General features: G+C 40.8%; 1 protein-coding gene across 2 annotated transcripts; it reads left to right on the forward strand.

The window, feature by feature from the left end:
• The first annotated feature begins 5022 nt into the window (after window positions 1-5022).
• On the forward strand, window positions 5023-9183 carry LOC139418439 (non-POU domain-containing octamer-binding protein-like). Of its 2 annotated transcripts, none has more exons than XM_071167863.1 (10): window positions 5023-5143; window positions 5816-5942; window positions 6034-6227; window positions 6533-6834; window positions 6941-7036; window positions 7195-7391; window positions 7646-7833; window positions 8078-8108; window positions 8476-8576; window positions 8788-9183. In XM_071167863.1, exons 2-10 carry the CDS (start codon window positions 5816-5818, stop codon window positions 8893-8895), a joined length of 1344 nt encoding a protein of 447 aa, XP_071023964.1. In that variant the 5' UTR covers window positions 5023-5143; the 3' UTR covers window positions 8896-9183. The 2 variants fall into 2 exon arrangements, with proteins under 2 accessions (XP_071023964.1, XP_071023965.1); XM_071167864.1 differs by having other exon boundaries at window positions 5032-5143; window positions 8791-9183.
• The last annotated feature ends 7493 nt before the right edge of the window (window positions 9184-16676 follow it).

Below are 16676 nucleotides of genomic sequence, written 5' to 3' on the forward strand. Positions count from 1 at the left end.
TATTATTGATAGGAGGGGACTTTAACATTACTATAGATAATTCAACTGATAGATGGCCCCCAGGTAGGCCAACCAATCAGAATTTGGGTTTAATACTTTTTATGGAAAAGTTTGATCTTACTGATATATGGACAGAGGTTTCCGGCCGACAGATCATTCACTTGGAGTAAAAAAAACAGGTTCCAGACAATCCAGAATAGATTTTTGGCTTATATCCAAATGTATTGATAGTGAGTGTGTTACTACAAATATTTGTACTACTCCCCTCACAGACCATAGGGCCATTTACAATGATATCAAAATATTTACCCCTGATACTAACCTGGGTAGAGCATCCTACTGGAAGCTAAATAGCTCATTATTAAATAATGATATAGTTCAATTTGAGGTTAAAGATCTGCTCTCACACTTTTGGGAAAGGGCTTGTGAATAAAAGTCTTATTGCAAGAACTGGGAGCTCTTTAAATTTGAGGTGTCCAAATACCTTAGAAAATATGGTAGTAATCTTGCTAAGACCAGAAGAGCTGAGGAGGAAAAGGTGATCATTAAGATAACTTCCCTTTCTCAGAGGTCCCCAGCCGGCCTCTCGGGGGAGGAGAAGATGGAACTAATTGTTACAAAATAAACTGGATAATATATATAGATTAAAAGCAGAAGGAGCCTTTATTAGATCTAGGAAAAAATTGATTGAGGGAGAACAGAATTCATCCTTTTCTTTAGACTTGAGAAATGTCACTCTAAAAATAACACTATCCATAAGTTAAACATTGATGGTGTTATTACAGACAACCAAAAATTAATCGCAAAATACTGTAGCAATTTTTACAGAAAATTGTATAGCTCTACGTACTGTCAGGAATCCACAGATATGTTTTTTTAACTCACTGAATAATGTTCACTCTATCAGTGATATAGAATCTAAACAGTGTGATGAACCCATCAAAGTTGAAGAGATTCTAGAGTCAATCAAACATCTAAAGAACAATAAATCACCAGGTGTTGATGGAATTACATCATAATTTTACAAATTATTTTCTGAACAAGGTGCTCCCTTCCTATTTGAAGTATTTTTTAGAGAGTATTAAAAACAATGTTCTCCCTCCTACAATGAGTCAGGGTGTAACGGTTTTCGTCCTCCTCTTCTGAGGAGGAGTAGGAAGGATCGGACCAATGCGTAGCGTGGTAAGTGTCCATAATATAATTTTAATGAAAGATAACTGAACACAGAAAACAAAATAATAAGAGAATAAATGGAAACCGACACAGTCCAGTATGGAGCAAACACTGATACGGAAAATAATCACCCACAACCAAAATGGGAAAAAAAGGCTACCTAAGTATGATTCTCAATCAGAGACAACGATCGACAGCTGCCTCTGATTGAGAACCATACCAGGCCAAACATAGAAAAAAGAACATAGACCACGGACCCCAACTCACACCCTGACCAAACTAACACAAAGACATAAAAAGGAACTAAGGTCAGAACGTGACAGTACCCCCCCCCCTCCCTTCCCCCAAAGGTGCGGACTCTGGCCGCAAAACCTGGGTCTGGGTGGGTGTCTGTCCGCGGTGGCGGCTCTGGCGCGGGACGTGGACCCACTCCACCATAGTCTTGGCCCACTTAAGTGGCGCCTTTGGAGCGGCGACCCCGGCAGTGTTGTAGTGAAGACTCTGGCAGCGCCGGAGTGAAGGGCGACTCCGGCAGCTCCTGACTGACGGGCGGCTCCGGCAGCTCCTGACTGACGGGCGGCTCCGGCAGCCCTGACTGACGGGCGGCTCCGGCAGCTCCTGACAGACGGACGGCTCCGGCAGCTCAGGACAGGCGGGCGGCTCCGGCAGCTCAGGACAGACGGGTGGCTCTGGCAGCTCAGGACAGACGAGCGGCTCTGGCAGCTCCGGACTGACGGGCGGCTCTGGCCTGGAGATTGAACCTGGAGGGAGGAGACGGAGAGACAGCCTGGTGCGTGGGGCTGCCACAGGACCCACCAGGCTGGGGAGACCTACAGGAGGCCTGGTGCGTGGAGGGGGCACCGGATGGACCGGGCTGTGGGGGAGCACTGGAGCTCTGGTGCGCAGCCTTGGCACCACTCCTCCAGGCTGGATGACCACTTTAGCCCGGACCATCCGGAGTGCAGGCACAGGTTGAACCGAGCTGTGGGTGAGCACTGGAGATCTGTTGCATACTACTCGCACCTCTCCCTTAGGCTCAATGCCCACTTTCGCCCGGCACGGGCGGAGCGCAGGCATAGGACGTACTGCACCCTCCCAGCGCCCAGGGGTTAATAACACTGATACCTAAGCCTAAAAGATACGTGCTGCTCATCGATAACTGGCGTCCAATTTGTCTTCTTAATAATGACTATAAGATATTAGCCTTACTACTTGCAAAAATAATTAAAGAAGTCCTGGATGCAATCATTGATGAAACACAGTCTGGCTTCATGAGGAACAGACATATTTCTAACAATGTCAGACTAGTATTAGACATACTTGACTACTCAGACCTAATAACTGAGGATAGCTTCATATTATTTTTAGATTTTTATAAAGCATTTGACACAGTAGAGCATCAGTTTCTCTTCCACTCCCTTGAGAGACTTGGCTTTGGGGATTTGTTTTGCAAATGGTAACAGCTCTATCAAATAGAAATATGGCACCTCACCTCGATTTGAGTTAAAGAGAGGAATTAGGCAAGGCTGTACTATCTCTCCGTACCTGTTTTTATTAATCACCCAACTTCTTGCAAATTCTTTAAATAATAGTCCTGTACAAGGTATTTCCATAGCTGGTAAAGAAATTATTATAAACCAGCTGGCTGATGATACTACACTTTTTCTGAAAGACGCTAACCAAATTCCCATATCGATCAATGTGATACAATCCTTTTCCAAAGCGTCTGGTCTGTATCTTAACATTAATAAATGTGAACTCATAGCTGTCAAAGATTGTGTGACACCTTCATATTATTGTATTCCAGTAAAAGAAGAACTTACATATTTAGACATAACCATTACAAAGGATCAAAAGTCTAGAAGCTAACTAAATTTTAACCCTCTTATTAAAAACCCCAAGAAGAAGCTAAATCAATGGCTACAGAGGGACTTATCTTTAAAAGGTAGAGTCCTAATAACCAAGGCTGAAGGTATCTCTAGACTAACATATGGCGCTCTATCTTTATATCTTGACAGTAAAATAAGGAGATAGACCAGATGCTTTTCAACTTTCTTTGGAGAAACCGTACCCATTACATTAGGAAAACTGTTGTAATGAACACTTATGAGAATGGTGGACTGAATTTTCTGGACTTTACTACTTTAAATAATACTTTTAAGATAAATTGGATAAAACAATTCCTAAGAAGACCCACTTCTATCTGGAATTTTATTCCTCATCATGTCTTCTCTACTTTTGGTGGCCTTAACTTCATGTTGTTTTGCAATTATAATATTGACAAAGTTCCAGTGAAACTTTCTGCTTTTCATCGGCAGGTTTTCTTATGGTCCTTAATTTATAAACACAATTTTTCTCCACACAGATATTTGATAGGAATAATCGGGATATATTGTATAAAAAATACTTCTTTGTTTTTATTCTTTGTTTTTTCTATTGGTGAGCCAACTGGTAAATGCAGAGGGTCTTTTAATCAGTTATAAGGAATTATTATCACTTTACAAGGTCCCTGTAACACCTAAAGATTTTGCAATTCGTTTAGATGCCATTCCCTCAGGTGTTGCTCTGTTATTCAGGAACTTGTCAAGACCTGACCCTCAGAGCCTACCTTTTATAGACCCGGTTGACTCATCAGTAGGAAAGATTTGTTTCTCTTTTGGTCCATTCAACAACAGCGATGCGATCCTTGTTTCAGCAGGATGATGTCTACCTTATGTCATGCCTTATTGGAATGGATTTATTGATAATATCTGTTGGGAAAAAGTTTGGATGTTGCCACACACATACCTACTTGTTAACAAAATTTAGGAAGTTTCCTTTAAAGTTATTCATAAATATGATCCTGCCAACCACTATATGAAGACATTTAATTAAAGACCACCCAGAAACAGTGTTGCATCTTTTTTGGCATTGTATTCATGTAAGAAAACTGCGGCAAGACATCAGTAGATTTATAATTGAACACATTTATGAAGATTTTACACTATTGTGGAGAGATGTACTGCTTGGATTCTTTACATACGTTAGACATAAGCTGAAGCAATTTTATGTAATTAATTTCATTATTCTTTTGGCCAAATTTCATATACACAAATGTACATTTACAAACAGAAAACCACATTTTCTTACCCTACAAAAATAAATTGAAGTGTATTTTAAGATGGTTAAATGCTCTACTTACAAAATAGCTGTTTGAATTGTAAGTATATGTATGTCCCTTAAGGTCCTTGTGTAATGTCATGTGATGTCATATTGTCATATTGTACCCCCTAGCTCAATTGTCCATTGTTTGTAATCTATGTATGCTTGTGTTCTCTCATGTGCTTTATGTATTGATTTGTTGTTAATTAAAAAAAAAGAAAAAAAGATTGAAACCATTTCCCTGTTTGACTGCTAGTTTTATGGGTATTATGACTCATACTGTGGTACTATGGAGCAAAGCAGGGAGTAAAATAAGTATAAGCAGGAAGTGTATCCATCAAAATGTGTTGTGATTTGTTGATTCAACGCAACTGACGTTGCAAAAGTACATTAAATTGCATGATCCACATCAGTTAACATTATCCGAAGGAATATTCTACATTACATTGAAATTATTGCATCATAATACCAGGCAGCCATTGCGAGTGTACCCAAGAGTTTACCAGTCAAATAGCCAGGGTCAGAGGTTCCAAAACCGTTCAATTAATCTAATTTCAATAGTCATTCTTTCAGATCTCTGACAAAAATCAAGGAATGGTCCAAATAGAATATGTACCAATTAGATTGTTAGATTTACTATTCTCTATATCATTGACGGGAATTCTTCCAATCACTGCATGTCTACACTACATCCGCCTTCTCCCAGTCAGCCAATCTGCTTCCTCAAGTGGAATCAATAGGTTGTTTGTGAAATCCATTATATGTTCTTTGTAAAGAGCGATTTTCCCTTCTACGTGTGTTGGAATCCCCAAACATTTATTTTGTGAAGGTATGAAAACGTATTAGTTGAATATGCAACATGTTTGCTTTCATCTGAGAAGTTGCTTATATTAGCTAACTTGCAATATGTTACATACATTTGCTAGGAACAAAACGGTTGTGCTAGTTAGCTATGTTAGCTTAGTGGTGAGGAGGTTAGCTTAGGTAAGTAGCGAAATTACTAGCCAGCTTCACATAAGTAGCTAACAGTTAACTATCATGTTTTAATTCGTTAGCCAACTAACAGATTGTTGAACAATCGATATTGGTTTGCTAGCTGCCACTGCCCGTCTTGAACTAGTTAGCTAGCTATGCTAGCTAGCAAACAAAGACGGTGGCTTTCACATTTTGATTACGTTACTCTACAGTAACTAACGTTGGCTAGCTAGTTGATTTAGCTACTGTATATTACATTTAGTTACCTAGCCAATGGTAACTCTCAACGCCACTCGTTACCATATACGATTTGCTTGTTAAACGTTAGCCAAAATGTGTTTTAGACTGAAATGATCTGTTATAGCTAACGTTATAACGAAACACGTTGCTAGCCAGCTTAACGTTAGCTTTAGCCTTCCTCTGGCTTTGACATCTCGTGTATCCGCATGCATTTTTTTTTTGCCCGATGGTGTTAACTATAACAAATCAATGTAGTGACTCTGTTAATGACTGTCCTTTTAATTAGATGCAAGGAAACCAGGGCCCCCGTGGAGAACAGCAGTATCATGGCCCATCTAGACACCAGTTTGAAAACCAGAAAAATCCTGGAGTCAACAGCAATGGACAGCATGCAGATGAGCAGGAGAGCCCAAGTAAGATAGGTTTCATTGACTCCTGAGCCCTGTATTGGAAGGAAATTAAATCATCCAGTATTAGATGATTCTAATATTTTCTTCTCTTTAGATGCAGGGATAACCATAGATCTACAAAACTTCAGGAAACCTGGAGAGAAGACTTACACTCAGCGCAGCCGTCTGTTTGTGGGAAATTTACCAACTGGTGTTACAGAGGCAGAGGTGGAGAAGTTGTTTTCCAAGTATGGCAAGGCAGCTGAGATTTTCATCAACAAGGACCGGGGGTTTGGATTCATTAGACTGGTAAGTAGTTAGTGTAGCGGATGACCGAGTGCATCACTACTGCCTTCCTGAGATGTAGAAGTACCGTCACCCCCGATTCAGAATTGCCTTAGCTTTCTGGGTCAGTTGTATTGACAGTGCCTATTGAGTTTTTGTTACAGTGGGGAGGGTCGTAGGTTTGCACTCCGGTGTGGGCTTAATTTCCACTCTGTCACAGTAGCATGTTCAAGGGATAGAAGTTATATTCCTCAATCTTAAATGAATGAGAAAGCATTCACGTGTGACTACTTTCTAAATGTTCTTATTTTATACTTTTCTACCAACAGGAGACAAAAACAGTGGCTGAGATTGCTAAAGCCGAGCTTGATGACACTTCATTCAGAGGCAGACAGTTGCGCGTGCGATTTGCAACACATGGTGCAGCTCTAACTGTGAGGAATTTGCCACAGTTCATTTCCAATGAGCTCCTGGAAGAGGCTTTCTCTGTCTTTGGCCAGATTGAAAGGGCCATAGTCATAGTAGATGATAGAGGGAGACCCACAGGAAAAGGGATTGTGGAATACACAGCCAAGCCTGCAGCAAGGAAGGCTCTGGATAGGTGTGCAGATGGGGCCTTTCTATTGACTGCGTAAGTATCAGGCTGTAAATAAAATGAAAACGTGATGTTTCAAATGCATTTTGTTGTAATGTTTTCAAAATGGGAGAGGTAATGCTGATTGTTTTACGCTTTTAAGATTCCCCAGGCCAGTGACAGTTGAGCCAATGGAGCAGTTTGATGAGGATGAGGGACTGCCAGAGAGGATTGTAAACAAAAACCAAGTGTTTCACAAGTGAGTAATCATAGTTTTTGGGTTTTGGCATACTTTCTCCAAATACATTGGTCAGAACTGTGCATAGAACAATCTTGCACCATGCTGCTGAAAAGAGGTACAATCCATGACAGTGTTGCATATTGATCTGGTTTTCTTGTGTAAAATCTCTCTGCCAGGGAGCGGGAGCAGCCACCGAGATTTGCTCAGCCAGGGACATTTGAGTATGAGTATGCCATGCGCTGGAAGGCCCTGATGGAGATGGAGAAGCAACAGTATGAGCAGGTGGACAGGAACATCAAGGAGGCTCATGAGAAGCTGGAGCAAGAGATGGAGGCAGCTAGACATGAGCACCAGGTTATCTTGATGAGACAAGGTATGTATGTATGTATGTATGTATGTCTGGGTCCACTCTACAGACACCTTATCAGTCCAAGGTTAAGGACAGTAATAAACACAAACAGGGTGTCTTATGGAGAAATGTATGTATTTCTTGAAGTGTCCTACCCCAGATGTAGCCCAGATGTCAATCTCATACACCACTTAAATCCAATCCTGTTGGTAATTGATTCATATTGTGTAGGTCTTTTAACTAGGTTACTAACAAATGGGGTGTTCATCTCATTACAGACCTGCTGAGGCGTCAAGAGGAGCTGAGGAGAATGGAGGAGCTCCATAACCAGGAGATGCAGAAGAGGAAGCAGATGGAGCTGCGTCAGGAAGAGGAACGTCGCAGGAGGGAGGAGGAGATGAGGATGCACAGTGAGGAGATGATGAGGCGGCAGCAGGAGGGCTTCAAGGGGAACTTCCCTGGAAATGTGAGTCATTGCTATTTGAGACTGGTTTTAAAAAAATATATATATATCTATCATTATTCCTCTATACTCAAATGGAAGTTGCCTAAATGTTTCTAAGCACCTTTGCAATTGTGTTTGTGGTAAAGCAATTGGAAAAAGGACCATTATTCACTAAAACAATATTTTGGTTGCTTATTCTAAGCTGTCTTGTTTAATCTATCTGATTAAATAATTGTTTTTTTTAATGCGTTATCATTTTTCTTAGCGGGAGCAGGAGATGCGGATGCACATGCAAGGTAACGTTTACATTAGCTTTCAGATCTTCACTGAGCTGTCAAGGGTGATGGTCACCATGTTATCTAGTATATACAGTGGGGTCCGGAATTATTGAATCCCATGATACGTCTTAGATCCCTTCCAATGTGTTCTTTTGAACCCCATCTTTTTTAGAATAAAAGAAAATGACTTCTTGCAACCTCTTTTGCTGAGCAATTGCATTAGGATAAAATATATTTTGTATTTTATTTTTAGCATACAATATAGCTCTTTTTTTTTTTTTTTTTTTTTTTTTTTCCTAGTCTTAATCAAGGGATCCAATCATTCCTGACCCCACTGTATTGTATTGGTTTGCTGATGTGCTGTCTGTTTTTTGGTTTGGTGTAGGTCAAGGAATTAACAGAAACTCGATGGGTGCTGGTGAAGGAAACCCCAGTGTGCCCATCCCTGGAGCTGCCAACATACCTGCTGAGAACCCCCCTTTAATGGTAATGTTAAACATTTTAGAATAACAAACAATATATTTACATACCAAGATGAACACATTTATTGTGCCAACAGGGATAGGGTAACCAAATATGTATTTGATCATTTCACCTCTTTGTTAATCTTGTAAATCTCATGTAAATATATAGCTGCAAGAGACTCTTTCATTTGTCAGCATCACTCATCTTGCGTGTCTTTTCTGTTTTCTCCCAGCAGGGGGCAGGAAACAACAACATGCCCGTAGGAGGCCAGCCTGTGTTCCCAAGACTCCCTGGCCAAGGCCCTGCAGACTTTGGTGCCAACAAGCGTCGCAGATTCTAAAATGGTCAATTACGTTTTTTAAACTTTTGAAACTGTACTATATTTAAAAATTCATACATGGTATGTTATGTACTGTGAAAATTGCATGGGAAATATTCAGAATGTTTTTGTTTTAAAATAGCATCACGAGTTGGCATTTTCGTATTTCAGATGAATACTGATTCTGTATAGACTTTTTTTATTTTATTCCTCAAAGCAATGTTTTATATAGCAATAGTAAATGTGTCACTCATTCTCTCTCAATAAGCCTTTCTGGACAGTTTTAAATAAAATTGTAATTCCTTGGTACTTTTTCATGTGTTTTATTTGTGAGTTAACTGTGTTAGAATGTAATCCTTTCCTTCAAAAGGCTGGTTCAGCGAAGGAGTCAGGAGTATTTTGGTCTGTAATGAAGCCCTTTTGTGGGGGAAAACTCATTCGTATTTGTTGTATGGCACAATGTATTGCTTAAACAACTAATATAAGGACAGGACATGAGACGGGAGTAGAAATTAACAGGGGCATTGTTTAATGCGTTTCACAGGAAGAACATTCCAAGCATTTCAACGTGGGGGGGGGGGGGGGGGGGGGGGGGTTTACAGGTGCACTAAAGGGACAAAACTAGAATATCAATTCACAACAGTATTGGCTGGGCCTTGCTCCCCAGTGGGTGGGCCTATGCCCTCCCAGGCCTACCCATAGCTGCGCCCCTGCCCGATCATGTAAAATCCTGATTTCCTTCTATGAACTGTAACTCAGTAAGATATTTGAAATTGTTGCATGTTGCATTCATATTTATGTTCAGTATACTTCAAAACACTGCTACACTTCTCAGTGAAAATGAGATGGAATAAAAATAGTATAAAGATATATTTGTCTTATAAAATAACATTGTTCCTCTTGTCTAATATACTGTACAAACTGGTGTACAGTAAAATAGGGCTTTTAACTCTATGGCCATTTAAACATTGAACTCAAGTGTTTGTCCAACAAACATCAACAGTTTTTTTTGCCAGTCTACCACAGGAGGTTGGTGGCACCTTAATTGGGGAGGACGGGCTCGTGATAATGGCTGGAGCAGAATTAGTGGAACGGTATCAAATACATGGTTTCCATGAGTTTGATGCCGTTCCAGCCATTATTATGAGCCGTTCTCCACTCATCAGTCTCCACTGCAGTCTACAACTTACCACATTGACAACCTGCTCTTACCATTTATTTGCAGATCAAAACAATAGCGTAAATGTTTTGAAATTTTTCAGGTCTGTTTAGAATTCTCTTTAATAGTTGGCCATTAAGCGAAACAATGCGAGCTTTGAGGTATTCTGTATTTCCAGAGGCAGCAAGAATGTGACGTGACTGGACATCAGGCCTGGACCCAGAGCATGCTGTTTTTAGTGCAGACCTTAATTTAGCCACGAGACAGTCCCATAGATCTCAGGAGTAGCTGGTTAGCTTGACCTTCATTTCGCCATGAGACAGTCCATAGATCTCAGGAGTAGCTGGTTAGCTTGATGCGTAGTTTTATAAGAATTTGTATGTTTCAACTCCAAAGTTACCATCCAGGATCTCAGAAAGGTCTTTGAAGTAGGGATGTATCCTGATTCAAGCTTGGACCACACTGGTGTATCTTTAGAGAAAATTTAATAAATGGTACACCAATATTCACTAGATTTGAGAAAACTTAGTGTTACCATCGAAACAATACATTTAAAGTAAGACACTTCAAGGACAACAAGACTAGCTCACCAAGTGTCACTTCAAAAGCACCAGGGGATAATACTAGGATCTCTAAGATGCTGCTGAATTAAAATGTCAGCTTGCAGGAAAATATCTGAAAGAGATTGTATAAACAGATGAAAGGGGGATCTAAACTCAAATAATCACATTTAACCCAAAACCTATAGCCTACATTTTAATTTGCATATTTGACAGTGGAATGAAACACTACCTTATTCTGTCCATTTCAAGTGGAGGAAATAGGTTTTGACCACTACCAATTAAAGACATTTTGATGTAGTAGATAAAATGTCCAACGTACCTAAAGGGAAAGAGGTAGAACATGCAACTGACGTGAAGTTTAGCCTTAAGTATTCATACCCCTTGACTTAATCCACATTTTGGTGTTACAGCCTGAATTCAAAATGGATTCAATAGATTTTTTCTCACCCATATCAAATCAGATTTGATTTGTCACATGCGCCGAATACAACAGGTTACAGGTTCACCTTACAGTGAAATGCTTACAAGCCTTTAACCAACAATGCAGTCTTAAGAAAAATAAGTGTTAAGTAAAAAATAGATAAGTAAAAAATAGAAAATAAAAGTAACAAATAATTTAACAGCAGCTGAAAATAACAATAGCAAGGCTATATACCAGTTAGTCGAGGTAATTGAGGTAATATGTACTGTATATTACCATTAAAAGTTTGGGGTCACTTAGAAATGTCTTTGTTTTGGAGCTAAAAGCAATTTTTTGTCCATTAAAATAATATCAAAATGTATCAGAAATACAGTGTAGACATTGTTAATGTTGTAAATGACTATTGTAGCCTGAAACTGCACATTTTGTTTATGGAATATCTACATAGGCGTACAGAGGCCCATTATCAGCAACCATCACTCCTGTGTTTCAATGGCACGTTGTTAGCTAATCCAAGTTTATAATTTTAAAAGGCTAATTGATCGTTAGAAAACCCTTTTGCAATTATGTTAGCACAGCTGAAAACTCTTGTGCTAATTAAAGAAGTAAGAAAACTGGCCTTCTTTAGACTAGTTGAGTATCTGGAGCATCAGCATTTGTGGGTTCGATTACAGGTTCAAAATGGCCAGAAACAAAGATCTTTCTATTGAAACTCGTCAGTCTATTCTTGTTCTGAGAAATCAAGTCTATTCCATGCGAGCCATTGCGAAGAAACTGAAGATCTTGTACAACGCTGTGTACTACTCCCTTCACAGAACAGGCTGTGTACTACTCCCTTCACAAACTGGCTCAAACCAGAGTAGAAAGAGGAGTGGGAGACCCCGGTGCAGAACTGAGCAAGAGGACAAGTACATTAGTGTCTAGTTTGAGAAACAGACGCCTCACAAGTCTTCAACTGGCAGTTACATTAAATAGTACCCGCAAAACACCAGTCTCAACGTCAACAGTGGAGAGGGTACTCCGGAATGCTGGCATTCTAGGCAGAGTTGCAAAGAAAACACCATATCTCAGACTGGTCAATAAAAAGGAAAGATTAGGATGGGCAAAATAACACATATACTGGACAGAGGAGCTCTGCCTAGAAGGCCAGCATCCCGGAGTCGCCTCTTCACAAAAAAATGAGCTTTTCTTTCAAATACAAGGACATTTCGTAGTGACCCCAAACTTTTGAACAGTAGTGGACATGTAGGTAGAGTTAAAGTAACTATGCATATATATAGATATTAAACAGAGAGTATCAGCAGTGTAAAAAACGGGGTCTGGGTAGCCCTTTGATCAGCTGTTCTTATGGCTTGGGGATAGAAGCTGTTAAGAAGCCTTTTGGACCTAGACATGGCGCTCCGGCACCGCTTGAAGTGCGGTAGCAGAGAGAACAGTCTATGACTAGGGTGGCTGTAGTCTGACAATTTTTAGGGGCTTTCTCTGACACCGCCTGGTATAGAGGTCCTGGATGGCAGGAGGCTTGGCTCCAGTGATATCCTGGGCCATACGGATTACCCTCTGTAGTGCCTTGCGGTCGGATGCCGAGCAGTTGCCATACCAGGCAGTGATGGAACCAGTCAAGATGCTCTCGATGGTGCAGCTGTAGAACCTTTTGAGGATCTGAGGAACCATGCCAAATCTTTTCAGTCTCCTGAGGGGAATAGGCTTTTTTTTGCCCTCTTCATGACTGTCTTAGTGTGTGTGAACCATGTTAGTTTGTTAGTGATGTAGACATCAAAGAACTTGAAGCTCTCAACCTGCTCTCCTACAGCCCCGTCAATGAGATTGGAGGCGTGCTTGGTCTTCCTTTTCCTGTAGTCTACAATCATCTCCTTTGTCTTGATCAGGTTGTTGTCCTGGCACCACACGGCCAGGTTACTGACCTCCTCCCTATAGACTGTCTCATCGTTGTCTGTGATCAGGCCTACCATTGTTGTGTCATCGGCAAACTTGATGATGGTGTTGGAGTCATGCTTGGCCATGCAGTCTTGAGTGAACAGGGAGTACAATAGGAGGATCTGCGAGGCGGATGTGTTGTTACCTACCCTTACCACCTTCGGGCGGCCCGTCAGGAAGTACATGATCCAGTTGCAGAGGGAGGGGTTTAGTCCCAGGGTCCTTAGCTTAGTGATGAGCTTTGATGTCCCTATGGTGTTGAACACTGAGCTGTGGTCAATGAATAGCATTCTCACATAGGTGTTCCTTTTGTCCAGGTAGAAAAGGGCAGTATTGAGTGCAATAGAGATTGCATCATCTGTGGCTCTGTTGGGGCAGTAGGCAAATTGCAAAGCACTTCATGGCTACAGATGTGAGTGCTACGGGTCAGTAGTCATTTAGGCAGGTTACCTTAGTGTTCTTGGGCACAGGGACTATGGTGGTCTGCTTGAAACATGTTGGTATTACAGACTCATGTTGAAAATGTCAGTGAAGACACTTGCCAGTTGGTCAGTGCATGCTCGGAGTCTGTCTAGCCCTACGGCCTTCTGAATGTTGACCTGTTTAAAGGTCTTACTCACATCGGCTACGGAGAGCGTGATCATACAGTCGTCTGGAACAGCTGATGCTCTCATGCACGTTTCAGTGTTAGTTGCCTCGAAGCGAGCATAGAAGTAATATGCTGTAGCTTGTCTGGTAGGCTTGTGTCACTGGGCAGCTCACACCTGTGCTTCCCTTTGTAGTTTGTAATAGTTTGCAAACCCTGCCACATCAGACCAGGTCGGAGCAGGTGTAATACAATTCAATCTTAGTCCTGTATTGACGCTTTGCCTGTTTGATGGTTCGTCGGAGGGCATAGCGGGATTTCTTATAAGCTTCCGGGTTAGAGTCCTGCTCCTTATAAGCGTCAGCTCTACCCTTTAGCTCAGTGTGGATGTTGCCTGTAATCCATGGCTTTACAGTGACCGTACGTACATACGTCATTGTACTTATTGATGAAGCCAGTAACTGATGTGGTGTACTCCTCAATGCCATTGGAAGAATCGCGCAACATATTCCAGTCTGTGCTAGCAAAACAGTCCTCTAGCTTAGCATCTGTTTCTACTGGTGCTTTCTGCTTTCGTTTTTCGCTTGTAAGCAAGAATCAGGAGGACAGAATAATGGTCAGATTTGCCAAATAGAGGGCGAGGGAGAGCTTTGTACGCATCTCTGTGTGTGGAGTAAAGGTGGTTTAGTTTTTTTCCCCTTTGGTTGCACATTTAACATGCTGGTAGAAATGAGGTTAAACGGATTTAAGTTTCCCTGCATTAAAGTCCCCGGCCACTAGGAGCGCCTTCTCTGGATGAGCGTTTTACTGTTTGTTTATGGCCTTATACAGCTCATTGAGTGCGGTCTTAGTGCCAGCATTGGTTTGTGGTGGTAAATAGACAGCTACTTAGAATATAGATGAAAACTCTCTTGGTAAATAGTACAGTTTATCATGAGATACTCTACCTAAGGCGAGCTAAACCTCAAGACTTCCTTAGATATCATGCACCAGCTGTTGTTTACATATATGCTTCTACACCTGCATTGCTTGCTGTTTGGGGTTTTAGGCTGGGTTTCTGTACAGCACTTTGAGATATCAGCTGATGTACGAAGGGCTATATAAATAAATTTGATTTGATTTTATATATACAAAGACCCCGCCCCGTGTCTTACCCGAGGCTGCTTTTTCTATCCTGCCGATAGAGTGTATAACCCGCCAGCTGCATGTTCTTAATGTCGTCGTTCAGCCACGACTCGGTGAAACATAAGATATTACAGTTTTTAATGTCCCATTGGTAGGATATACGTGCTTTGTTTTCCAGCGATTGAACTTTAGCTAGCAGGACGGACGGCAAAGGCAGATTAGTCACTTGTCGCCTGATCATCACAAGGCACCCTGATCCATTTCCGCAAAATCTCAATTTCCTTCTCCAGTGAAGGACGGGGATCTGGACCTGGTCATGTGTCAGTTGAATATTGCTCCCGTCCGACTCATTGAAGAAAAACTATTTGTCTAATCTGAGGTGAGTAATCGCAGTTCTGATGTCCAGAAGCTCTTTCTGGTCATAAGAGACGGTAGCAGCAACATTATGTACCAAACAAGTTACGAACAATGTAAAAAACAAAACAAAAAAATAGCATGGTTGGTTAAGAGCCGATAAGAGACGATCCCATGGCACTAATCGTAAGTGTAGGGGTGTTAACCTGAGTGTCCTGGCTAAATTCCAAATCTGACCCTCATACCATTATGGCCACCTAATCATCCCCAGATTCCAATTGGCTCATTCATCCCCATCCTCTCCTCTGTAATTATTACCCAGGTCGTTGCTGTAAATGAGAATGCGTTCTCAATCAATTTACCTGGTAAAATAAGGGTTAATAAATAAATAAAACATTTAAATAATAAAACAAGCATGAAATTCAAATTTAAAAAATGTCCGCTGTCGTTTTACAAGACATAAACCTCAGTAACAATAAAACATTTTATTTTGGAGGTATTTTGTATGCAAGTGTCAAGCCTCGAAATCAGACACAAACAAATACAGGTGGCTCATAATTAGGCATGCCTTTTCATTATTTTGTGTGAATTTGCACAAGCTAAAAAACAATGCAGCGTGTTATGGGATACCACTTAGCTCTGTGGTACCTCTGTGTACTTTACAAATCAAGAATACATATTTAATATCCCCCCAAAACAATTGATTTGAAGACATATTCTGAGCGTCTTTCCTCTGATTGCTGTAATAACTGGAATCCGTTCAGGGAGAGACTGAGGAAATGACCAGTAGCCCTGTAGCCTCTTCGACCCGTGCACCCCCTCCAATACCAAGGACGACTACGGGAAAGGAGTGAACTTCTATCTGCGAGACAAAGTGGTGGTAGGCATTATCCTGTGAAACGTGTTCAACAGAATACCCGTCGCAAGGAAAGTGAGAACCGTCACAAATGTCGGAGGATAAATATTTTCTCTGTTCTAACACTTAGTGAAGTTCAAAACAGAGTTAAATATAGACTGATTTGCTTTGCATTCTTGTCTTTGCATATCATTAAAGATGGAGAGGAACATGCCGATCTGAATGAAGTGGCTAAGCTCTTCAACATTCACGACGACTGAGTCTTCTCTCCTCTGGGGAGGCTGAGTCTATGCTGGGAGATGTACGCTGTCACTACTCATGAAGGCTTTGAACTTTCACAGTCATCGCCAGGCTTTGGCAGACCCTAAAATGATGATGCATTTGAAGAGAAAAGGGAGACTCTCTGACACATCTACTCTGTACATCTACATTTCATGTCACTGGAATATTTTCATATTTTGGTAATTTATATCACATCTGTTTTTTTATTTTCTATTCAAGATAGTGAATAGTAATATTCACCCTGTCTAATCAATCTATAGTTTAAATGTTGCATTTTGTGATCAAGGTGAAATATTTCATCCCGGGAATACAGGTGACGTGTACAAAGTACTAACAATATACTGGTACGTGGAGGTTATTTTTCAGTGTGATCAGAGCAGTTCATTATTATTATTATATTATTATTATTAGGCTGCAATAAAAAATATTTTGAATTATCCCACCATTTGCATTATTATGTCCAAAGATATGACCTCTCAGTTAGGGGAACTGGTTCTGATATGGAATGTTAGCACTGT

The sequence above is a fragment of the Oncorhynchus clarkii genome, chromosome 10 (assembly GCF_045791955.1).
Source record: "Oncorhynchus clarkii lewisi isolate Uvic-CL-2024 chromosome 10, UVic_Ocla_1.0, whole genome shotgun sequence".
Lineage (NCBI taxonomy): Eukaryota > Metazoa > Chordata > Actinopteri > Salmoniformes > Salmonidae > Oncorhynchus > Oncorhynchus clarkii.